This window comes from Talpa europaea (assembly GCF_964194135.1).
Source record: "Talpa europaea genome assembly, chromosome: 4".
NCBI lineage: Eukaryota > Metazoa > Chordata > Mammalia > Eulipotyphla > Talpidae > Talpa > Talpa europaea.
Window position 1 is genome coordinate 68340002 of NC_140070.1, and position 26768 is coordinate 68366769.

At 38.4% G+C, this 26768-nt stretch overlaps 1 protein-coding gene across 1 annotated transcript in view; it reads right to left on the minus strand.

Annotated features, from left to right (window-relative positions):
- The window catches only part of WDR49 (WD repeat domain 49), a gene marked incomplete at its 5' end in the record, with an annotated part of 188426 nt that extends 166524 nt beyond the window's left edge, over window positions 1-21902 (minus strand). Inside the window, one exon of the mRNA XM_084232625.1 lies at window positions 21738-21902. Within this exon, the coding sequence (XP_084088751.1) occupies window positions 21738-21902 (165 nt within the window). The remainder of the gene's footprint in view (window positions 1-21737) is intronic.
- Between the last annotated feature and the right edge of the window lie 4866 nt (window positions 21903-26768).

Sequence of the window (26768 nt, forward strand, 5' to 3'; positions counted from 1 at the left end):
AATTCATAGCATTATGCAATAATTCAAGACTGAACAGGGAAGAAATAGAAACACTCAACAAACCAATAACAAAAAAGGAAATTGAAACAGTAAACCAAACTCTCTCCCCCAAAAAAGTCCTGGCCAGATTTTTTCACAAGTGAATTTTACCAAACCTTCAAAGATGAACTAATCTTACTCAAACACTTCCAAAAAATAAACAAACAAAAAAAACCCAAAAAAAATGAAAGAATACTTACAAATACTTTTCATGATGCCAATATCAGTCTAATATCAAAACCAAACAAAGCAACATAAATAAATAAAATAATAGGCCAATCTCCCTAATGAACATAGATGCAAAAATCCTGAAAAAAAAATCCTGGCAAACCAAAGCCAATAATGTATTAAAAAGATTACACACCAGGACCAAATGGGATTCATACCTGTAACACAAAGATGGGTCTACACCCAAAAATCAATCAGCATAATTAAGAGCATCAACAAAAAGAAAGATAAAACAACATGTCAACATTATCAGTAGATGCTGAGAAAACATTTGATAAGATGTATGTAGAAACATACGTTTATACAGAAAGCCCTCAAAAAACTGGAGATTAATGGAACATATCTTAACATAATAAAAACCATCTACAACAAACTCATAGCTGATATTGTTGTTGATGATGAAAAGCTGAAAGCTTTCCTACTAAGAACTGTTAAAAAACAAGGATGTTCAATCTCACAATTGTTATTCAACATAGTATTGGAAGTTCTAGCTAGAGCATTAGACAAGAGAAAGATATAAAAAGAATCAAAATTGGGAACAAAGCAGTAAATCTATCATTATTTGCAGATGACATGGTAATATATATAGAAACTCTCAAAATTCCATGGGAAAATTAATTTAAATAATCCGGTTAGCAGGTAATAAGGCATAAAATAAACATACATAAATCAGTTGCCTTCCAATATACAAACAATGAGATAGAAGAAGAGGAAATTAGAACATGATCTCATTTACAATTACACAAAAACATTGTTGAAAGATAGAAGAAGACACAAAGAAATAGAAAAATATTCCCTACTCATGGATTGGAAGAACTAACATTGTCAAAATGGCCATTCTACCCATAACAATATACGGATACAATGCAATCTCAATAAAAACATCAATGGCATATTTCAAAGAACTGAAGCCCACACTTCTGAAATTCATATGGAGTCACAAAAAATCCTGAATAGCAAAGGCAATCTTATTAAGAAGAAAGAGAGTGCAGGTATAACACTTTCAAAATTCAAGATAATATTATAAAACCATAATAATTGTAACAGTATGGTACTGGAACAAAAACAGGAACACAGACCACTGTAATAGAATTGAGAGCCCAGAAATAAATCCACACATACATCAACCATTAATCTATTACAAAGGAGTCAAAAACATACACTGGAACAAGGATAGCTCTCCAATAAATGGTTTTGAGAAAACTGAACAGCTACATGAAAAAGAATGAAACTAGACCACAGTATCATACCATATCAAATTCAACTCAACATGGGTCAAAGACTGGTATGTAAAGTATGAAATCATAAAATACATAGAAGAAAACATAGGCAAAATATTTCATGACATAAGCTTTAGTGATGTCTTTAGTACCCAACAGTGAGGAAAAAAAAAAAATAACATAAACAGGGCTACATCAACCAAAAAATTTCTCTATAGTAAGTGAAACTATAACTAAAATCAACAGACACCCTGCTAAATGGGAGAAAATGTTTACACACCATTCATCTGACAAATGACTGAAATCAAAGATAAAGAACTCATAAAACTCTAAAAACAAAACAAATAACCCTATCAAAAATAGGCAAAAGAACTAAACAGACACCTCTCCGTAGAAGACATTGAAATGGCCAACAGGCACATGAAATAAGGTTCACAGTCACTTATTATTAGAGAAAAGCAAATTATGGCCACAATGAGATACTATGTCTAATCTGTGAGAATGACCCATACCAAAAAGACCAGAAAACAAAAAGTGCTGGTGAGAATGTGGAGAAAGGTGAATGCTCCTACATTGCTAGTGTGAATGTAGAATAGCCTAGTCCCTATGGAAAGCAGTATGAGGGTATAGCAAAACATTAAACATGGCTCTGCCATTTGACCTAGCAATTCCACTCCTAGGTATCTACTCAAAAAATTCAAAAACTTGAGACTGTGGGCGCATGGAAGTGCCCTCCCAACTCACCATTTTAGATCAAGGACATTTTGCATGTCTGCAACACACCTAGATGGCATGGATCTGGGAAAAGGCTGCCCCCACAGCCAGAGGTGAGCTGAAAAACCCCCACAAGTCAGGCCCCATCTGGCCACCAGTCAGAGCCCAGAGGGGACTCCAGCAACTTAGAGCCCAGTGGGTGATCCTGCCACTGCAGGATAGTCTGTGGGACCTTAAGACCCACCTTGGAATTAAACAAATACAGAAGGAGGTGATTCTCTGTGACAGCAACCACTAACATATTCACAGTACCACTGCCCTACTGGAATTCTGGCATAACAGTTTTTGACTAAATTGGGCCACCAATTCCCAACATCCCAGAAAGAGTACATCAAAAAGATACCAGCCAGTACCAGTGACGCAGTGTCCCAATGCATAGAACAAATTAGAAACCAAGCAACAGGGAGAAGAAAAACTACAAGCAACCAAGCAAGTCCTCAGGGAAAAGACATACCACAAAAAGAAAATCACCCACCAGAATGCAACAACAGTGACTTGGAAGAACTTCTGAGCCTTCCAAAAAGTAAATTTAAAATTCCCATGATGAAAAAATTGAAACAAGTCAAAAATGATATGGGAAAGATAATCAACAATCAGAAGAATGAAATTGAGTCCCTAAAGAGGGAAGTGAAAGAAATGCTGGAGATCAAAGGATTAATGGAGGAGCTAAAGAACTCTGGGAAAAGCAGTGATAGAAGAATAGATGAAATGGAAGAACAAATAAATACTCTCGAAGACACAGAAATAAAAAGAACCAAAACAGAAAACGAAAGTGAGGGCCTCCCCTGGTGGTTGCTGTGAAGCTGTCCACAGCCTCTGCAGGGCCGGTTCGATCCCTGCCCCCTGCCAGCCAGCGAGGGTCCCACATGGTGCAGCAGACCTCTCCTGCCTTGCCCGCTGCTCCCCTTAGCAGTGTATTTGGTCAGTCTGCCTGTTCTGTTCCCTGCTCTGTCTCTGGTGAATCCTTTCACCCTCCCGCGCCTCTGGACTGTACCCAGGTTCTTGTATAAAATAAATAAATCTTCAAAAAAAAAGAAAAAGACAAGGAAAGCAAAGTGAAGTACGAAGGCAAAAAGAATGAACCAAAACTTTGGGAACTATCTGACTCCATGAGGAAAGGAAATATAAGAGTTATAGGAATCCCAGAAGGACCGGAGAGAGACATAGGAACAGAGGAAACAATTGAAGAGAACTTCCCAAACATGAAGAAGGAGCTGAAAATAGGCATACAAGAAACAAGAAGAGGGCCTCCCTGGTGGCATAGGTGGTTGAGCACTGCACTGTGAAGCTGTCCACAGCCTCTGCCGTGCTCATTCAATCCCAGCCAGCTGGAGAGAATCCTCCAACATGAGACAGACCTCTCCTATCTTGCCTGCTGCTCCCCTTAGCAGTGTATTTCGTCAGTCTGCCTGTTCTGTTCCCCACTCTGTCTCTGGTGAATCCTCTCACCCTCCTGTGCATCTGGCCTGTACCCTTGAAAAATATAAAAATAAATATTGTATTGTATAAAAATAAATAAATTTTTTAAAAAAAGAAAGAAGCAAGAAGAATACCAAACTTCCATGATGAAAGGAAAAATACAGCAAGACACGTAATAGTAAAGCTCCCATGAATTCAAGACAAGGAAAAAATAATGAAGCTGACAAGTGGGAAGAAACAGATAACATACAAAGGAAAACCAATCAGGCTGACATCAGACTTCTCCAAAGAAACACTACGGGCAAGGAGAGAATGGAGGGACATAGTCAACAGAATCCAAGACAACAAATGCCAACCTAGAATACTCTATCCTGCAAGGATTTCCTTCCTCTATGAAGAAAGAATAAGGACGTTCCCAGACAAATAGAAACTACAGAATTTCATTACAACTAAACCCCCACACCAAAAAATACTACAAGGAGTCCTAAAGCCAGAACCAACAGAGAGATGAATAAGAGCAAAACAAGACAAAAAAGAAAGCTATTAAAGAATAAATAAACAAAATCAGAGAAAAGACAAACAAAATGGCAAATACAGATGCTAACGTATCAATATTAACTCTAAATGCAAATGGACTAAACCTTTCAATAAAAAAAAAACTGAGTCACAGGCTGGATTAAGAAACAAAACCCAACCTTTGGCTGTCTCCAAGAAATACATTTAACTACAAAAAATAAAAATAGACTTAAAGTAAAAGGATGGAAAGCAATCCTACAAGCAAATGAACCAAAAAAGAAGGCAGGAACAGCTATACTTATATCAGATAAAACAGATTTCAAACTCAAAAAGGTAAAAAGGGACCCGATGGTCACTACATTATGATCAAGGGGACAATACTTTGAGAAAAATAACACTCATTAACATATACTCACCAAATGAAGGAGCACCAAAATATATCAGACAACTATTATCATCTCTGAAAACAGACATCAGAGAAAACACACATGTAGTAGGAGACTTCCACACACCACTATCAACAATGCATAGATCAACGAGACAAAAAATAATTAAGGACACTAAGGCTCTAAACAAGGATCTAGCACTCATGGGCTTAACAGACATCTATAGAACACTAAACCCAAAAACATCTCAGTACACATTTTTCTCAAGTGCACACAGATCATTCTCCAGGTTCGATCACATACTGGGACACAAACAAACATCAACAGATACACCAAGATTGAAATCATACCAACCATCTTCTCAGACCACGAAGGCATCAAACTAGAAATAAATCATAAAAAGATGGCAGGGAACTCTCCTACCTCATGAAAATTGAAACCCACACTACTGGAAGACCACTGGACTAATGAGGAGATCAAAGAAGAAATTAAAAAATACTTTGAGTTGAACAACAAGGAGGACACCAATTTCCTAAATGTATGGGATGCAGCAAAAGCTTTAATAAGAGGAAAATATATAGCAATAGAAGCTCACATCAAGAAACAAGAAAGAACTCAAACAAATAACCTAATCTCAAAGCTCAAAGAACTAGAAAAAGGACAATAAAAAACCCCAAAACTAGTAGAAGAAAAGAAATAATAAAAATAAAAGCAGAAATAAATATTGAAACTAAAAAAAAATCCAAAAGATCAATGAAACCAAAAGTTGGTTCTTTGAAAAAATAAATAAAATACACAAAACCCTAGCTAGGCTCACAAAGAAAAAAATCAGAGAAAGCACAAATAAATAGGATCACAAATGAAAGAGGAGAAATCACAACAGACACAGCAGAAATAAAAAGAATAATCAGAAATTACTATGAGCAGTTGTATGCAAACAAGTTCAACAATCTAGAAGAGATGGACAAATTCCTACAACTCTACAATCACCCAAAGCTAGAAAAAGAGGAAATAGAACACCTAAACAGACCAATTACAAGCAGCGAAATTGAAATGGTAATCAAAAACCTCCCCAAAAACAAAAGCCCAGGACCAGATGGATTTACAAATGAATTCCACCCAACATTCAGAAACAAATTAGTGCCTATCCTTCACAAACTCTCTCAAAAAATTGAGAAAGAAGGGATAATACTAAACACGTTCTATGAAGCCAACATTACACTAATACCAAAACTGAACAAGGACAACACAAAAAAGAAAACTACAGGCCAATCTCTCTAATGAACATGGATGGAAAAATCCTCAATAAAATTTTAGCTGTCAGAATCCAACAATGTATCCATAAGATAATTCACCACAACCAAGTAGGATTTATTCCAGGGACACAAGGATGGTTCAACATGTGAAAATCAATCAATATAATCCAAACATCAAAAAAAAGAAATGTAAAAAACATGTGATAATGTCAATAGATGCTGAGAAGCTTTCGATAAAGTACAACACTCATTAATGATAAAGGCCCTTGAAATTCTAGGGATACAAGGAACATACCTCAACATCATAAAGATCATATATGACAAGCCCGTAGCCAGTATCATTCTCAATGGCAAAAAGTTGAAAGGATTTCCATTAAGATCTGGAACAAGACAAGGATCTCCACTCTCACCACTGCTTTTTAATATAATATTGGAAGTCCTAGCCAGAGCAATAAGACAAGAGAAAGACATCCAAGGAATCCAAATAGGGAAGGAAGAGGTAAAACTATCACTATTCACAGATGATGTGATAATGTACATAGAGAACCCCAAAAACTCCACAGGAAAACTTATCAAACTAATCAATCAGTTTAGTAAAGTGGCAGGATACAAAATCAACACACAAAAATCAGTAGCCTTCCTATACACAAACAATAAATCTGAAGAAGAAATAAAAAAAAAATCCCTTTTATTATTGAATCAAAAAAATCAAATACTTGGGAATAAACCTAACAAAAGAGGCTAAGGACCTATACAAAGAAAGCTATAAAATCTGTTGAAAGAAATAGAAGAAGGGCCTCCCCGGTGGTGCAGCGGTTGAGCGCTGGGTTGCGAAGCTGCCCACAGCCTCTGCAGTGCCGGTTTGAACCCCAGCCACCGGGTGAGGGTCCCACATGGCACGCAGACTCTCCTGCCGCCCGCTGCTCCCCTCAGCAGTGTACTTTGTCAGTCTGCCTGCTCTGCTCTCCGCTCTGACTCTGGTGAATTCTCTCGCCCACCCGCACTTCTGACTGTACCCAGTGCTTGTATAAATAAATAAATAAATCTTTAAAAAAAAAAAAGAAATAGAAGAAGACACAAAGAAATGGAAAGACATCCCCTACTCATGGATTGGAAGAATTAACATTATCAAAATGTCCATCATACCAAAAGCAATTTACATATTCAGTGCTATTCCAATAAATATTTCAATGACATTCTTCAAAGAAATAGAACAAATATTGGTGAAATTCATATGGAGGGCCTCCCCTGGTGGCGCAGTGGTTGAGCGCTGGGCTGCGAGGCTGCCCGCAGCCTCTGCTGCACCAGTTCCTTCCCTGGCCACAAAAAATAAAGTTAAAAAAAAAGAAAAAAAAAAAAAGAAATTCATATGGAATCACCAAGAACCCGGAACAGCCAAAGCTCTCCTGGAAGAAAAAGAAGGGAATGGAGGCATCACACTCCCAGATTTCAAACTATTCTACAAAGCCATAATAATCGCAACTGATCCTACTGAATGGGAGAAAATATTTGCATATCACATAACTGACAAGGAACTGATATCTAAGATCTACAGGAACACATACAACTCAACAAAAGAAGAACACAACTCAATCATGGAACAGATAGAAAAGAGCTAAATAAACATTTATCCAGAGAAGCCATCCAAGTAATCAGTAGACCCAGGACAGTGTGCTCACCTTCACTTACCATCAGGGAAATGCAAATCAAAATCACAATGAGATGACATCACACATCTGTGAGAATGGCCCATGTGGTAAAGAGCAGTGATAAGAGTTGGCTAAGATGTGGTGGGAAAGAAACCTCTTACTGTTGATGGGAATGTGATTGGCACAGCTCTTACAGAAAAGTGTGGTTACTCACAGTATTAAAATTAGATCTGCCAAATCTACCATAAGATACAGCAATTCCACTCCTGGGTTTCTATCCAAATGATGCTAAAACACGAATTCAAAGGTATATTCACCATTCATTGCAGCTCTATTTGCAATAGCCAAGTTATGGCAACAACCTATGTGCCAAATGACAGATGAATGGATTAAGATTAAGAGGTGATAGTTCATACATGGATTACCACTCAGTAAGAAGAAAGATGAACTATTGGCATTTGCAATAACATGGATGGGACCGGAAGGGATAATGTTAAGTAAAACAAGTCAGAAAGAGAAAGACAAACATCACATGGTTTCACTTCTGTGTAGAATATAGAGAAAGAAATCAAGGGTCAGTCCAAACTGAACCAATAAAAAACCTTAGAATCTGACTGTAGAATTTAGAGGAGGGTTTAGGGGAGAGCAAAGAGGGAAAGGGACACAGTGGACTCTGGTGGAGGAGTGTGGTGTTTGTTGTGGGTATGTTGCCGTGATATGTATCTGAGGAGGTGTGATCTAATACCTCTGAATCATATACAGTGTGGTAAACTAATGTTATATCAATCAGTCAGATAGCTGAATATACCAAAAAAATAAAAGGAAGAAAGAAAAGAAATGGTCTAAACCAAATAAATAAGCCCTTGAAGTCTGACTGTAAAGTTGAGGCTACCAGAGCTGGGTTGGGGGGAGGATTAGGGGAATGTAGAGGAAAGGTGGGGTGGGACACAATGGACTGCGGGTGGGTGTGGTGTGAAAGCATACACCTCAAGAGGTGGGACACTCTATCTCTGAATCACACACAATGTTATAAACCAGTTACATTTAAAAATTGTAAATAAAAGCCAATCCATCAATTGGTTTCTAAAAATAGTTTTCATAAGCCTTAACATTTACATACTTCCAGACAAAACATTACCAAAGCAGAAACTTAATTCTTTCAATCTGTCAAATCTTGGAAATGTACTTTATGTTTTTGCCTTAACTTTTCCCTATACCAATATTTTATAATGCAGTGAGGAAAGATTTTTTTCTTCATTTTTCCTGCTCTATAAATAAGGACTTGCTGAAGACAAAAATATAAGTCCAAATTACAAATTATGAAGCAGGGCTCTCCTGGTGGTGCAAGGGGTTAAGACTCAACACTATGCTATGAAGCTATCCGCAGCCACTGCAGCAGGAGTTCAAACCCCAGCCAGGGAGCTGACACACATGGTGCAGCTCAGTGGACCTCTCCTGTCTCCCCCGCTGCTCCCCTCAGCAGTGTATTTTGATCAATTTGCCTGTTCTGTTCCTCACTTTGTCTCTGGTGAATCCTCTTACCCATGCACCTCTGGCCTACATCCCAGTTCTTGTATGCATAAATAAATAAAAAATAAATCTTAAAAAAAATTATGAAGCAAATACACACAATCCAATTTGATTGGAAATCTGGGTATTTTCTCTTAAGTCAAAGCTGCAGTGAGTTAACATGCCAGTGACACAAGACTTATTGCCCTCATCCACTGGTGAGTACTTCCAGATCTTGAAAATTAATTTCAAATGGTGAGTTGTAAGTTACTTAGAGAAACATTTCCAAGCTTACAACTGTTTAACCTTCTTTTGACCTCTTCATTAATAAATATGTGTTCAGCATGTACACCAAAGAAGATAGTATGGCACACGGTTTTTTATTCATTCATTCAACACATATTTATTAAGCGCTTCCTCCATGACAAACATTGTTCCAAGTGTTCAGCACCGGGTTTAACCAACACATACAAAGTCTATACACTTACACTTCATTGGGCAGCCTAGGCTACAACTCACTAAGTAAGTGACACATGGCTCTAGGTTATCAAAAGTAAGATCACAAGTATCACACAAATTATTGTTTCAGTCATTTCTTTTTTTTTTTAAAGATTTTTATTTTTATTTTTTTATTTAATTTATGTATACAAGCACTGGGTACAGTCAGAAGCGCAGGAGGGTGAGAGAATTCACCAGAGCCAGAGCGGGTAGCAGAGCAGGCAGAAGGACCGAAGTACACTGCTGAGGGGAGCAGCGGGTGGCAGGAGAGGTCTGCGCGCCATGTGGGACCCTCCTCCGGTGGCCGAGGAGCAGCCGGAGATCGAACCGGCACTGCAGAGGCTGCGGGCAGCTTCGCAACCCAGCGCTCAACCACTGCGCCACCCGGGAGGCCCTGTTTCAGTCATTTCAAACTAAATTTAGCATTTAAACATGTCAAACACAATTCATAAACAGACATTTTATATAGACCCAAAGTCTTTCCTCATTTGAAACATCTTTATTTTTTTTGTTTTTACTTCAGCTCATTAGATTTTGCAATGCTTCTTTTTCTCTACATGAAAAATAGTTTCTAACAAGATCTTAGAATCTTTCCTCCAGAACCTGCTAGTTAATCAAGCCCTTCACCAAAAATAATATTTCTTCTGTCAAATATTGGCATGATTTTTGAGTAATGTTCTGTGACAGCTGAATGACTATACTCTATCAAGATGCATCCTTTCCCCATGTCTATAATTAAATTTAAAATTAACATGCTGCTTTCTCATGCTTCATTCTGTTGCACTTGCCTCAATTTCCCTTGGTTATAAAGCATATTGGTTATGAATATGTATTAGGGTTTGCTGTCAAACCCTGTGAACATCTTCTGGAGCAGAAGATTAGATATGTTATTTAAAAACAGATACATCAGTATATATCATCCCCTGCAAATTTCACCTTCCAATGAACATTCATAAGAGATGTAACAACAGAACAGGAGACTACTGTGCCAGCCAAGGTTCATATTGCTCTTTTTTCTTGCTTCAAAGACTTTTAGTTGGTTTTAATTTTCACTTACATTATTATATCAATAATTCAAGAACCCAGCAGTCTCAATTGAATTTAAAATTTTGTAACTAACAAAGACCCAGGCTTTGGTATCCCTGTACTGAAATTAAGGTTTGGAACCAAACTCTCCCAGCTCCAAAATTCAAGTAAGATTTCTTATCTAAATGGTGAGTTAGAAGTTGATTGGAGCTGCAAGATAAATAAATCCATAAATCATTCTCTTTTAAATACAGGTGATCATAATCCCCAAGATTATGTAATAGTTCATATCATTTTTTCTTTAAGTCTATGGAAGTTTTCAATTCTCTGCAATAGATCTAAGATAATATTTATCACTATCATCTCTTTTACCTAAGCTATAAATTTTAGGGGATGAACTTGACCACTGGAATGGTATAGCCAAGAGAAAACAGAGCTTCACTCATCTTCATATCACTAGAGCACAATAAGCATATATTTATATGAATAAGCATTATCCTTATAAACAGTCACTGCCCCTTCATGGAAACCAAAGAATGAAGCAAAGAATCTCATGCATCCATAAATTTCATTCGAGTTGACTTGGAAGTTCAGGGAATCTACACCAAGACTTTCATTTAAAAGAAAAGAATTGAGGCCCACAGAATTGAAGATTTATTTGAGTTCATATAGTTCACTTCTGGCAGAACCATGCCTAGAAATAAAGATTTTCAATTCCTAACCACTTTTAACACACTACAAATAGGTTGACTTCAACAAAAGCTGGTTCTATCTGGGATAACACATTCATCAACAAACTAGAAAAATAGGAGATTGGAATGTGTTTCCTCAAATGACCTCAAGCAGTTTGTATAAAAGCTATTTCTTTAGAACACTAAAGTTTTATAATACTTAAATTTTACATATGACAAACTCAGTAAGTGGAATCTTTAAAGTATAAGAAAGATCCCAATTCATGGGACTCCCTGGTGGTAGAAGGTGTTAAGACACAACCAATGAAGCGGTCCGCAGCCACTGCATGAGTTTGATCCCTGGCCAGGGAGTTGTCCACACTGTGCAGCAGATCTCTCCTGACTCTCCCACTGTTCCCCTCAGCAGTGTATTTCAGTCGATCTGCCTGTTCTGATCTCTACTCTGTCTCTGGTGAATGCTCTCACCTTCCACCCCACCCCCCAAACCTCTGGCCTGTACTGTGGTTCTTGTATACATAAATAAATAAATATTTGGGGAAAAAAATTAAAAAAAGAAAGATCCCAATTCACATTGTAGGGGGAGTGTAGGGGGGAGTCCTTTTGACAAAATGATCAGGGAATGCCTGGAAGCATCATACTACTTCCATCCAATGAAACTGCACATTATATCCTCTTTGTAGAAAACTACTCCCAAAGTGCCATTTACCTGCCTGAGTGATACCCTTCCCTCAGTAGCAGCCTGGATGTTACTGCCACCAGGAAGCCTTCCTGAACTCCTCTCCCCAATTCTGTATTGTAAAGAAAACACTCATCTGTTTTATGAATAATAAATAAGTTTATGGAAAAGATTATAGTAATGAACAGTGGCAAAGTTATGGAATTATACTATCTTAAATAATGTTGGAAAATTAAAAATGAGTTTGAGTACAGTTAAATTTAAGGTTATCCACGATGTGAACTGGGCATCAGGCCACTCTGGGAGATGATCTGGCTCTACCAACAATGCAAATGGACCTGGAAAAATCCTTTCATTTCTATCTTTGTTTCCCTAACAATAAAATAGCTCTCAAAGGGCTCGCTGTTAATGCTAAAACTCAGTGAAAAGAAGCTGATAGAGAAATACCACTTATTAGAGGAGAGAATATCAATAAAAGCACAGCTTCTAAATTCAACATTAAGTTCAGCATCATTAGACATATTAGCATATTAAGAGTCTTTAAGATATACTGACATTCTAATAACATTTATTTTTGCATTGAGTTATGGTGTAATTAAGAAGCCCACAAAGCCATTTGCTATGCCTTACCCTGTGACAGACACAGTCCTATTTTTCCATAATTGAAACCTATACACGCTATACAAAAATTGTCATTTCAGAATGATTGTACACTATTTTTCAATTTTCTTTATGTCATGAATTATAAATTTTGGCAGTTTTATATACTTTCTTTACTCTTTTTAATAACTAATCAGAGTATATAATAATTTGTTTAATTATCCTTTCATTGATAAATATTTGGATTGTCTAAAATATTCCATTATATAACATTATTATAATGACTATTTTTATATCTACATTTTCTCTTTACATATCACAGTACATTTAGGGTAGTCTGTATAACTAGAACTGCTGGTTCAAAAAGTATGCATTTGATACATTTGACATTGCATATTTGATACATTCTGGAAAAAATTACTACCAAAAAACTTAGACAATTTGCAATCTAAGTATTAGTGCCCATTTTCCTGATTCTTTGCCAATAATAAATGTTACTGATCTTTTTAAATCTATACCAAGCTGATCAGGGGAAAACTATGACTTCTACTCTGATTTGTTTCAATTCAAATTCTTAATCAGTTTGGTTATCATGTCACATGATTCATAGTTACTTATAAGGCCCGTCCTTGAATACCTAAAATATGATAAATGCATGCAAATATATTATATGCAAAATAACATGTGTGATATTTTTGTGTACATATATGGATAGAGATGAATAAAAAATACACTGGAAAGATGCAACATTAAAGTAGTTTCTGAGAAAAGTACAGTGATTGACAGTAGACCAATGTAAGTGGGATATTTCATAAGTAACTTAGAATTTACATGAGTATAATGTATTTAGATCAAAATGTATTTAAGCACCTCCCTGATGGTGCAGGGGGTTAAAATGCCGTCTATGAAGCTGTCTGCAGCCACTGCAGCATATGTTCAATCCCTAGCCAGGGAGCAACCCACATGGCACAGCAGACCTCTCCTGACTTGCCCACTGCTCCCCTCAGCAGTGTATTTCAGTCGCTCTGCCTGTTCTGCTCCCCACTCTGTCTCTGGTGAATCCTCTCACCCCTCGCACCTCTGGCCTGTACCCCAGTTCTTATATGAATAAATAAATAAATCTTTAAAAAATGTATATTTAATATAAATTTTATGATAATAAAGGGATTCCTAAATAAGAGACAATCATAAATAATGAATGAAATTGTATGTGACTGGCCACACATTTTTTTCCGATTGCTTCCCTCTTTCAACTTCCAGGAAGTTACCCTGTTTCTTTACTTATCATATCAACTCCAGTTGATTCTCAACCCTCTTGAAGAATTCTCCTAAGATCTGGTCTTATACACTCTACCCTCTCCTCTAGATATCTCATTTACCCCCATGGTCTCCACAATCTAGGATATAATGCTGAGATCTTCTCACACTGACTTCTCTCTCATCACCTTCCTGACCCTTTGACTTAGGTGTAAATGAAAATGTCACTGTACTTAATCACAGACATCTATGATTAGAGCAACAAAAGAAATATATGGGAGCTATGAGAAAATAGGACCATAATAAGGTGTTGATCCAGTCTGGGTGGTGAAAGAAGATTTATCTGAATGAATGGTATTTAAACATGTATATACATAGAAGTTAGGTGGGAAGTTAGTGAGGTAGAGGAAGAATATTCCAAACTAAAGCTCCACATTTATTAGACCCTAAAACAGAAATATTATTAAAGCATTCATGTAATTGAAAATACGAATAGCATGACTGAAATAATTTGGAAGATGTTCCATTGTCAAATGATTTTGTGACTAATCTGTTAGAACCATAATTTCAGACTAAGCACCTATCATCAGGAGGGGATGATTTGAGGGGGACGAAAGGATCTCCTTGAAAAGACTGAATGATCATATTCTTTATAGTGTAAGGGAAGGAATGCTGGGGGGAATGGTAGTCTTAGCCTACAGTGAAGGAAATTGCTTTCTCCTATCTCTCCAGCCAAGAATCAGTTTAACTTCTAGGCTCTAAAGCATGAGCAATCAGGTATATTTCCATGGAAACTGAGCACCTAAGAATAGGCCTTTGACCATATAAATGTGGCTAAAAAAATGAAAGGGAACAACTTAATAGGATACCATGAGAAGTGTCAGAAGCAGCATTGTCCAATAAAATTGCTACAGTGATGACAATGCTTCAGAATCTGAAGGATCCAGTATAGTAGCTGCTAGCTACATGTGGCTACTGAATGCTTGAAATATGACTTGTGCACATATAAATTCTTACTTTGTTTCATTTTAACTTATATAACTAGAAGTGTCTTGTGGTCACCATATTGGACAATGAAAGTCTGAAATAAGTCCAACGTGACAATCTGGCTCCAAATGTGTTGAAAATTTAGGGAAGAATATGTGCACATGCAGGAGAAGAAGCAGAAGAAGACCATGTCCCTGGTAGTCCTCAGGAGAGAATATTGGTGTCAGAGATTCAAGATTTCAGAAGAGTCACATCCACAAGTGATGTCAAGAAATGATGAGGGAAGGAAAGACCTCTGGGACTTGTGCCTCAGCAAGTGTGAGGCAAAGTCTTGGGAAAACAGCAGGAATCACCAAGGGGCAAGTCACAAATTCCCTATTTCTAGCAACAGAGTTGGTGGTGTCTGTGTCATCATTATGGGTGCTATACATGGTAAACATGACAAATGTGAAGTGAAAGTGGCACAAATCACAGTTCTTTCATTGTCTGTTTTCATTTTTCTTCTTTAATTCTCAGGATATTGGAAAAAGTAGCCTGTGCCCTTGGTTCTATATGTCTGGCTTAGTTGATGTACTACAAATGAATAACAATAAGCACCTTTGATTCTTTTCCCCTTCTTTATAATAAGCTTCTTGGTTGCCTTTTCTGCTCCAGTCCCGATCAAAGCTCAAGGTTAAAACCTTGCTTTAAACATTTTGGTTTGTTCACCAAAAGTACGCCTCATCACCACCTTTGGCCCACGTTAATTTTTATAAGCATTTGTTACAAAGCACACAGAGAAACTGGAAAAGACAGGAAGCTACCAGAACTTGTCACAAAATTTAGCACACAGGCAGAAGTATTCTGGAGACAAATTTTCCATGTGTGTTAATGCTCTACTTACCTTCCTTGTGTTTGGATGATGACATCATTTGCTAGTCTCATCCCTTAATTTTAGCAAATCAGACAAAAACACAAAAATTCCTCTGTAATTTCTGATTTTTCTAACTCCAGTGGTGCTGGGTTTATCTTCTAACTATTATATAAATGCTGAGAAGGGGGACTTGCAGAGAGTCACTTGTTTTCTGCTGTCCTCAAAAATGGAATTTTTGGTTCTTTGTGATGGAATTGAGGTCAGAATTGCTCTTGAGTTACTGCTTTTGTTCCGCAGGGGACGGACTGGCTAAAGCTGCTGAACATATTCTGTACTGCATAATAGAGAAATAGATTAAGCTTTACCTGTTTCTTCTCACAAGTCACCATTGAGATGGCTTTAGAATGGAAAACATAATAAAAATGCAATGGGTTATTCATTTTATTGTTCAACCCTTTCTCTACATCGATTTATTTTAGGAGTTGTTTATTATTTGCTGATTATGCATTAACTCCAAGTTACCAGGCACAGTGCCCATATGCTGTTAACGTGCTCATCGTGTTAATGGAATCTGTATCCTACTGGATTCCTGTTCCTTAGAGCAATGTCCCAGAGGGTCATTGCCTTGTGGGTCAACAGGAATCATGCCATACTATGGGTCACGTAGTTGACAATCTACCCCTGAGCCCTGGTTCTGCTCCTGGGAGAACTCAATTAAATATATTTTAGCTTCATTCTCTTTAAGAATAAATGAAAAATAAAAATGTCTGTCTGCCTACATTCTGGGCTGGTGAGAGGATCAAATAACATGATAGCTATAGAAGCGCTTTATAGAAATCTTACATTTGAAAGATATTAAATTTTTATTCATCATTTTTACCTCCACTGACTTCTGATAAGAATGGTGGTTCAGTTAACCCTGAAAGTACATAGACAGTAGGGTCATTAAAGCAAAGATAAAAGAACAAAAATCATATAATGAAAATAGCAGATAAATGTTCCAGAAAAATCTATGAGAAAAATGGTCGTATCAAACCATAAGCTAAATGTAGCCTTGAACTTCCTGTTAACAAAAAAAAAAAAAAAAAAAAAAAAAAACCATCAGGCATATGACTTCACCTATGAAATGAAGTTTCCTGCTTTATTAGGAAACATCAAAGTTTTCTTACCATTAATCTCTAGATTAGGGTGAGGGTGTTTTCTGGGCACATATCTGTATACACTTTTCAGCTTCCACTGTAGTTAGAATGTGAGTCTGGCCCACAAAATCATTGCCCATGTGCTTCTTCAAGCACTGCCTCTGTCACTAGCTTGATGCCTAGCAGTCATGGAAGGTGTATTCACAGAACCGAGATACCCAGTGCCTACTTGGGAGATTTCTAACGGTCTGCCCATTAGAAATACATACTTTCAACTTTATGTGAGCAAGAAACAAAGTTCTATCATGTTTGAACTCATATTTCACACAATTTGCACACACTATAAAGATTTTCTAGTTGAGAATTTTACTGGATAATATACAGATTTTTTAACAATAAATTATATCTAAAAAGTTTAATGATCTTAATATATTATCTCATAATTTGTTATAGATAAACAAAACTCAATGGTTCTGAGAAAAGAAAATGAAAAAAAGACGGGTATTTGTGTGTGTGTGCTTGGGATAGTGATGCCTGGGATAAAAAAAAAAAAGAAGCAATAGACAATCTTTTGGAATATGACACATATAACCATTGGGTAACTTAATAGTGAAAGTATAAAGAGCAACGAGAAGACCAAGAGAAGATTGGGTCCATAATGAATTAGAAGGAATCCTAAGTTTAGAAAGATGGTCAAACAATGGAAATGGAATAAGGGGTTAAATCCAATATTCTGCAATTCCCTTAGAGCCTACCCTGCCTAGCAGGATATCAGAACCCTGGGATTTATTCTACTAAGCAAAGAAATATTGTTCTTAGGCCTTACTGTAGAATCTGTCTACAGGCATTGTGGGAATTTCATAAAGATGATAAAGCATGAGTATACTACAAATTGTATGGATTCAATCATTTTATTTTACCTCAAGTAAAATGTTCAGGCCTGTAGAATTGCCTCCTGAGCTATTCTGGTACTTGAAGTTAGCAAAGTGCACTGGGTTTGGAACCTATTCACTCCTAAAACAGGTTTGCTCTGAAAGCCCTCCTGGAGCATCCCTGGGGAGTTTCTGTCAGGACTTTTACTATACATTTTTCACACTGAACTGTTTTGATCCTTGGTCCTTTTTACTTTGAGCATAAATAGCTCATCTTTTACATTTCAGTTAGGTGATTTCATATCCAGCTATTTAAAGCTAAAAATTTAGCAGGGTTTGGGCAAATGGCACCATGGATAGAGAGACAAAGGCCAGCCCTGTCCTGGCTCACAGTCTGGACCAGAACAGATGACTCAGGACATGCATCTGTAATTGTACAGTTGCCAACAGGATCAGGGCAAGACTCAGGTCAGTGAGCTCAACAGTGTAGGCAAACAGTCAGCAGGGAATCCAGGTTCAGAGAGTTGTGTGTCCTGGAGCCGAGGTCATCAATGGAGAATCCAAGGAAATCCTCAGATACCTACATAGCTAGAATTTTGTAAGAAACTCAATATATATCAAGTCTCAATGGACTTTTATAAATTTCAATTTCTCTCAGACCATAATTTCTATTTCTCAGCATTTCTATAAAATCAGCAAACCAGAAACTTCATTCCTCACACAATAGCTAGCTTTTGAAATATCTGAGAAAATGTAAAATACGGTTGACATCAAAATAATATGAATATCCAGAGACTGTGTCATATCTCTGAGCCTAGCAAGTGCTACAGGAAAGTTTGAGTAACAACCATCTTAACAATTCTATGAATAATACAAGCTTCACTCCCTTTAGGCTGATATATGGCTATTTGGACACCATCATTTGAAAGAAAATGAAATCCACGAGTTACTTTTCCAGTCCTTCTGCCCAGGTAACTTGTTTGTTCTACAGAAAAAGACTAAGTCTCAATTTAAATCTTTTGTATATTAATAAAATATGAAGGAGGATGTACCAAGACGATGCTTCATGATCTTCTATGTGAATTTATGTCTTTGCAATTCTTATTGCTTCCACTTCCTACCACAATTAAAATAAATGCAAAAATATTGTTGTGTTATTAGAAATTTAATTTCCTTCAGGAAATGTATGGATTGAATGAATCATAAGAGTGTTAGAGGCCATGCAGTTCAAACTATACTCACAGAATATATAACACCTATGTTAATTGAGCACTTAGTGTCATACATTTCTCCAAGTGCTTCCAAGGTAATATCTAAGTTAATCCTCACAACAATCCCACTATCCTCATAATAGAAATAAAGGAAAATGAGACCTAGAGAGGCTAGGCTCTCTGCACAAAGTCACATTATAAATGGCAAAAGGGGGATTTCATTCCAGGAAGTCTGATTTCTGGCTCTTAAACACTAATGGATTCTTACTCACTATACCAATCATATAATAAAGACAGGCATTACTTACTATATTCTTAAATATGTATTTATTCTTAAGATTTATATGGTATATAAGAGTTTATCTGGGAATATATGTGAACCATTCACTACACAATTCAAAGACCCTGGGGCCTCCCTGGCGGCACAGGCTGTTCAGCACCGCACTGTGAAGCTGTCCGCAGCCTCTGCAGCACAGGTTCAATCCCAGCCGGCCAGCGAGAATGCCACATGGCGCGGCAGACCTCTCCTGTCTCGCCCACTGCTCCCCTCAGCAGTGTGTTTCAGTCAGTCTGCCTGTTCTGTCTCTGGTGAATCTTCTCACCCTCCCACGCATCTGGCCTGTACCCCAGTTCTTGTATAAATAAATAAATCTTTTTTGAAAAAAAAAAGACCCAGTTGGGCCTTCCCTGGTGGCGCAGCGGTTGAGCACTGGGTTGCGAGGCTGCCCACAGCCTCTGCAGCACCACTTCAATCCTCGGCCACCAGTGAGGATCCCACCAAAAAAAAAAAAAAAAAAAAAAAAAGACCCAGTTACTGGTTTTTCAGTTAAGGATTGCCACTGCTACTAAAGAGGATGCATTTCACCTAATATTTGACAAGCTTTCAGCCACAAATAATTAACGTGTGTACAAAAAACAAACAAAAAACACAGAAAGAAAGAGAAAGAGGGATCTAGTGCCAAAATTCTGGCATTTCCAGAAGCACGTTGCACATTTTTGTTATTGGACTACAAATCACTACCTTCAGAATTCTGTGTGGCAGAATAGCTGCTTAGGACCATTTTGTCTTTTACACTATGGCCTGTGAACCTCATACTCATGATAGATGACTGGACCCCACCACCATTTCTAATGTGTCCTTCTCTAGGTGTCCATGCTGTGTTTGGAAATCTTGCCAGTTCAGTGTCTAAGTTTTATCCCCATATTGTCATTGCATCATTTCATTCTACCTGCTGAGTCAGTGAAAAAAATTCATGGATTCATTTGTTCTTAGAAGTACATCTACAAAATCCTATTTCTTTTTAAAAAGCTGTCATTAGATTCTTTATGCAAGCTCTGAATTTCTTCTCCCTTTTGGTCCATCAGTACTTCCTTTTTCAACTGGCAAGTTCAAAATAAGTGTCCTGGGCTATAAAATGTATAAAGTAAAAAAAAAAAAAAATCTTAAGATTGAGTAGCCCAGTTTCACTTGATTTCCACTCCAGACTATTCAGTGTTTTGAAAAGAACAACCACCCCCAACCTTCTGCAGCAGTTTCACTCACTAACACATCAACGTATGATGCTAACTCTCCTAATAGAACTTAGCATTCAAATTTTTTGTGTTCTTAGTACCAGAACAAAACTGTCACATTTCAGCTCATTTCAGAGTCAAAGCTGTCATAATCTGCTGTTACATTTTTTCTGAATGTCCTCAAGCTGTCAAAATGTTTGCTATGTCTATCAAAATATGCCAGATTTATTTGGAGCATTGGACATGAGCTGCACTGAAGCCTTTTAAGTCTAATGGGGTTGGATGAATAGCAAATATATGAAGATTAAAAGGACAAAGGTATGTAGTAGAGAATGCATTTGCAACTAAATAAGACAGAAAGCATTATAAAGAAATGACTAATACTGCTGGGGTTTTATAACACAAGTAGAATCTAACTAGTTACTTAAGACAAGGTACAGCAGATATTTTTACTGGTTAGTAACTTTTTCATTGAATAACGATTAAAATTTGTGCCAATTACAGGCCAACAAAATTGTTAGATTTCATCCTGCTTTATTAATTTCAAGGTGATATTCTAAAATATTAGATATCTGTTTCAAATTAATTTGCATACTCCAAGCATCCCCAAAGGATCTTCTGAAGCCCTGAGATCATATTCTAGCAAATATTACAAAGTAGGGACGGAGTGGAGGTCTACGTCTCTTTAAATTCCACAACATGGAAAAGCACTTCCTACCTGCATGAGAAACTAAAAATCATTTTGAGGTGTGTTTTTCATATGCATAGCTGCAGAATTTCAATTAATTCACCACATAGAAAGAAATAAACCACTCATGGCTAAACTGCTAAGGTTTACTTCCAAGTAGAATTAAAATGAAAACTAGCTTAAATGTTATTGTCATTGCTCCAATATTTATAAAGAATGAGAAACTGGTCCATTACAAGGGGTTTTGGAACAATGAAGTGCTTTGATTTGGGACAAAATCAGCTTTGCAAAGGACCCACCTGCACCTCATGGGGTGAAGTAAGGGAAAGTTTCTGCAAATGGGAGGTACCTATTTGCGTTCCATAGTTCCACTTTCACGTCACATGCAAGAACAGTGATTACAGACAATCAACCAAGAGACGCCTGTCCTGACTTGCAATCATAAGTTTTGGTTTTCGAAAAATATGTTGATCTTTAAAAAAACTTTTGTCCAAGAATTAATTTTGCCTCCTGGATGGAAATGATCTTCAATGACAGCAATTTCATACTAAATATTAGGTGGTCCAAATCACCAAGGAATAAAATTACCTGGTGTTAAGTCCAAGCCTGACCATTTCAATTTCTTGTTTAATCATTAAATACATAAATTTTTTTTAAAGAAAAATTTCCATCTGTTTCATTCTAAACTCTGAACAACTCATACTCTCCAGTAAACAAGATTAACTCTTACCTCAAAGGCCCTCTGTATTTTGACAAAATCACCCACGCTGAGCTGGTTTTCAAGCAGGGCTGTGACATGGTCTTCATCTGCAATTGCACCTTCTGTTCTCTCAAAGCTCTTGAGTTCAGGCTGGAACCCCATGTTTAACTCAAGTGCTGCATTCTGGTTACTCATAATGGTTTCTCCTCTTTTCAGCAGTCTTCAACTATTTCTATACTTTTCTTTCCCTTGAAAAGAAACCCAATTTAGCAATAGAATTCCAAAATGAAAGTACAACCATTTCAAGGCACACAATTAGGAGATAAATGTTCAAACCCAGAAGTAAGGAATGAAAGTGTTCAACCCCCACACTTACTTAAGTTCACAGTTTATTTTCAAAATTCTCAATAAAATCATTTAAAAGCAGCCCCTCTTTATATTCTGTTTAACCTGACTTGAATAAAAATGTTTAAAGCTTCTTCTGTGTTTATAGCAATAGCCACAGAATGCACCTTCTAATCTTCAGTTTAAATGCATGAGAAAAGCAACTTCTCAAAATCTCTTTGAATAACCTTGTTTCTTTAACATGTTGTGGTTTTAAACTCCATTTCCTTGGTTGGAGGGATAAGTTGACTCAGCTGCAAGAATTCCGTCCCAGTGAAGTGCTTGCCTCTCAAGGCCGCCTTCCCAGCAATATGGAGTTGTTTGTTTCATCCCTCCCTGCCACCTTTGTATGTTCCCTGGCAACCAACACTAAGCTAAGGACAACTTTCCCTTTTCCTCCTTCCCCCAAGCACCAAATAATGACTGATCTGAATATATAATGCAAATGCTGAGTTTCTTTTTTGAAAGGATAATTTAGCCCACTCACTTTTTATTAAACTTTATTTCTGTATCATTAAAAACAATTTTAATAAATATATTTTCTTTAAAGCATTTTTTTAAAAGATTTATTATTTATATAAGAACTAGGGTACAGGCCAGAAGTGTAGGAGGGTGAGAGGATTCACCAGAGACAGAGCAGGGAGCAGAACAGGCAGATGGACCAAAAACACTGCTGAGGGGAGCAGCAGCGGGCGTGGCAGGAGAGGACTGCTGAGCCATGTGGGTTCTTCCTGGCTGGCCAGGAATTGAACCCTCCCTGCAGAGGTTGCAAACAGCTTCACAGCACTGCATTCAACCCACTGCGCCACTGAGGAGGCCCTCTAAAGCACGTTATGTACAATATTATGAGGCAATATGATTTTTTAAAGTTTTTTTTAATTTATTTATTTTATTTACATAAGCACTGGGTACAGTCAGAAGCAGGGGAGGGTAATAAAATTCACCAGAGCCAGTGCGGGAAACAGAACAGGCAGACCGACGAAATAGACTGCTGAGGGTTAGCAGCGGGCATGGCAGGAGAGGTCTGTCGCGCCATGTGGGACCCTCACCAGCAGCCAGGGATCGAACCAGTGCTGCAGAGGCTACAGGCAGTTTCACAGCCCAGCGCTCAACCGGGGCACCACTGGGGAGGCCCAGGAGGCAACATGATTAACTGAAGGTAGGCGCATGTATGGCATTCTGGAATTTTGTTTTCCACATAAAAATGTTTCATTCTTAGTTGACAGGAATTTGTGTCTTGGATTCTCTTTGCTTTTCTGTATAGATAAAATGGGGATTTTTTTTTTAAGTTTTCAATTCATTGAAACACAACATAAAATAGTATGATATACCTTGTATAAGGTATATCATCATTACATTATCATCACTGGTTAATAAAAAGGACAAAAGTAAAGGAGAAAATGTTACTAATTTTAGTATTTATTATGTTTCAGGCACCACACTAAGTACTTTACATTCCTTATTTTGTATAAGCTTCACAACAATCCTATAAGGCAGACAAGATCACAATGCTCACATTACAAATGAAAACAAAGAAAATGCCAAAGACCACAGTCAGGTATGGAATACAGGAAGAATGGCTTCGAATTCAGAACATGCCTTATGGGGAGGCCCTCCCTACACCTTATTTTCATCTCTATAAACTAAGCATTGGCACTGGATATTCTCTAAGATTAGTAATGTCCATCTCTGACATTCCATGACCTGGTGCTCACAAAGCAATATGCATCACATTCCCTACAAAACAGACAGAAGCATCCTATAGACATCGCTGTATGAGTTTTAGAAAAAAAGATGAAATGCCATTCATGCATCCATTACTGCAACTATCTCTCATTCCAAAAGCCATTTGTTAAGAATGTACTGTAGGACAAGTTCTGAGTTGGATCTCATTTGTGTCTGACTCCCCTGAGAGCCAAGAAGAGTTGTAAATGAGGATGTTATTGCAGAGGGAGGAGCAGAGAGAGTCCAAAATTAAGGCTGAGGGATTAGAGTTAATAGCTGAAAAACAAAGGTGGGCATGTCCTCCCAACTTGGGGGCACATCCAATGAGGTAACAGGTGCTTGGGTCTTTAGAAATCCATGGACCAGGGTTTACTAAATCATAGTGCTGTTGACCAGGTGCAGGAAAGAATGGCACTCGACCTTAATTAATTTGAGCCCCATAGTAATAGCCTTGTGTCCAAGGAGTCTCCAGGAAAAGGATGTCATTTCCCAAGCAATGTCTCCATGAGAGTCTCTGGACAACTCAAAGGAAGAGCCAGTAGAGCCAGATGACCCCAAGAGAGTCTCCCTGGGCACATATCCAGCAGGCAGAGGTACTGGTGTTATTGGTGTAAAGTTCAAGGCAGGGGTAAAGGGATGTTGCAGAGCCCAGAGAGAAGAAGGAATAAGAAGTTTACAAATTCATTTCAGAAGCAGGAGATTCCCAGGAGCCATGCTCAGCAGAGAAGACCAAAAATGAGCATTGTGCCAAAGTACCCTGAGGTGAAACGGACCTTCAGGCAAATAGTCCACTCAGAGGGGATGTAATAGAGTACTGCCCAATTCCAAATACACAATGAACAGGTGTGTTAAAACAGTGATGAGCACACAAATATGAGGCATCTGAACAAGTTTTTTCTTGTCTGGGAATCCCTGGTTGGTCTTAGCTTGAGCCCATCCAAAGGGCTTGCAGCGATACTTGGCAGGATTGTGGCTCAGTTAAGGAATGTCAGGACCAGAGTCTCCAGGTTTCCAGCTCTTAGTTGAGTGTGGTGAAGCCAGGTATCTGCCCCTATTACCTTGACTGATGCTGGAGGATCACTGGAAGGTCCGCTCCACTTGGGATTTAAGGAAGGGGATTGCAAGGGGAGGGTTTTCACCAGTACCAGATGCCACTGGAAAAGGGGTGCCCCTGATTCACAGAGGACCATGCCTGAGGACTGTAAGGCTTCCTGGAATTGTGCTTGGGAAATGACATCTTTACCAGGCCAGCTGTTTCCTCATCCAGGAGGAAATCATTGGTGAAAAAAGACTTGCCATTTAAGATTTCAAAAGGACTCAGCGCCTGCTTCCTTGGGCTGGTTCTAAGGTGCAGTAGAGCAAAGGAAGGACTTCAGGCCAGAGGAGATGACATTCCTGAGAAAATTTTTGTAGCTGGCGCTTCCTAAGTCTGAGTACTGGAGCTTCCCGGCACAATGAAGGTGAAAGTCTGTGCCTGGTGCTTTTGATCTCCCTTGAACGACAGTGGCTGTAATGAGGTCCCCATTATCATTTTGGAGGCTCCCAGGGAGTCCAAAGCCAGGTGTGAGTTATGGTAGGAGTGTCTTGACCATCTCCAGAGACTTCTCAGTCCTTCAGGGGAGGACCTCCACCCATCCTGTAAGAATGTCAACCCAAACAAGAACTTGATAGCCCTGAGCCTGGGGAGGGTGAGTGATATCTGCTTGCCAGTCCTCTCCAGGACAGGTGTCTGTGTACTGAATTCCTGGGGGGCCATCCTGCAATTTCAGGGGTTAGTCCTGAAACACATTTCACAGCTGCCACAGATTTCTTTGATAACTTTAGGAAGTCTTTTTGCTATAAATAGTTCCTGAGCCATAAGCAAGGTTTTGTCCTGGCCAGTATGAAGGTTGTGGTGCAGGGTCTTAAAGACCTTCCACTGGCTAGTCAGTCTCTTATCCTTAGACTGTAGCCATCCCATGGGCTGAAAAGTGCAGCCTTTTACTAATGCCCATGAGTCTCCTGGGGGGAATTCTGAGGTTTGACATTTCTGACTAGATTGTCCCATATCAGAGGGGTCTCCAGGGACTGCCCTGAAAGTCAGGCAGCTGCCTTTGCTTCTAGACCAGCTTTGTGCCTTCCACGGTGAATAACCATCACCTCTCGTGGGAGATAGAGAGCTGTCAGAAGCCTATCAATCTCCCTATGGTATTTAATAGGAGACCCATTTGCTGTAAGATATTGTCTCCCTGTCCAAATACTGGCATCGGCATGGAGTACTAGGAACTAGCAATATGAGTCTGTGTAGACCTTGACTCTTTTGCCTTGCTCACTTCTAGAACTCAAGTTAAGCTCAGCCAATTGGATACTAGTCCCTACAGGAAGTGGCTGGCTCTCTCTCATCTCAGCCTGAGTCACTACTGAATGCTCCGCCCTTCTCACCCCTCGTTCTACAAGGTTGCTCCCATCAGTGAAGAGTCCAGTCCTGGTCCTCCAGAGGGCATTCCTGCAAGTCTTCACTGTATGCTGCATAAGTAACCTGGATTATCTGCCAAAATGATGTTCAGGCTCCTCAGCTTCTATGTCCATGCTTGGGAGAAAAGTAGCAGGGTTTAGGGCAGAGCAGGTTTTAAGTTTAACGGAGGACCCATCCAGCAGGATAGCCTGATATTTTAGTGACTGGGAATCTGTAAGCAATATGTTGCCCCTAGAGGACAAAAGGCTAACCATATCATGGGTAGTAGAGACTGTTAGGCCATTCCCAAGCAATAGAGAGCCTTGGTGACTAAGTGGGCTGCAGCCACCCCGTCCATAAACAGACTGGCCATCCTTTTGTCACAAGGTCCAGCTCCTTGTGAAGGTGTCCTACATATAGGCTGGCCCCATCTGCTGGGTGAAAACTCCAAAGGTCATTCCTTTTCTCTCAGCTATAAACAGATCAAAATCCTTTCCAATAGGGAGACTTAGAGCAGA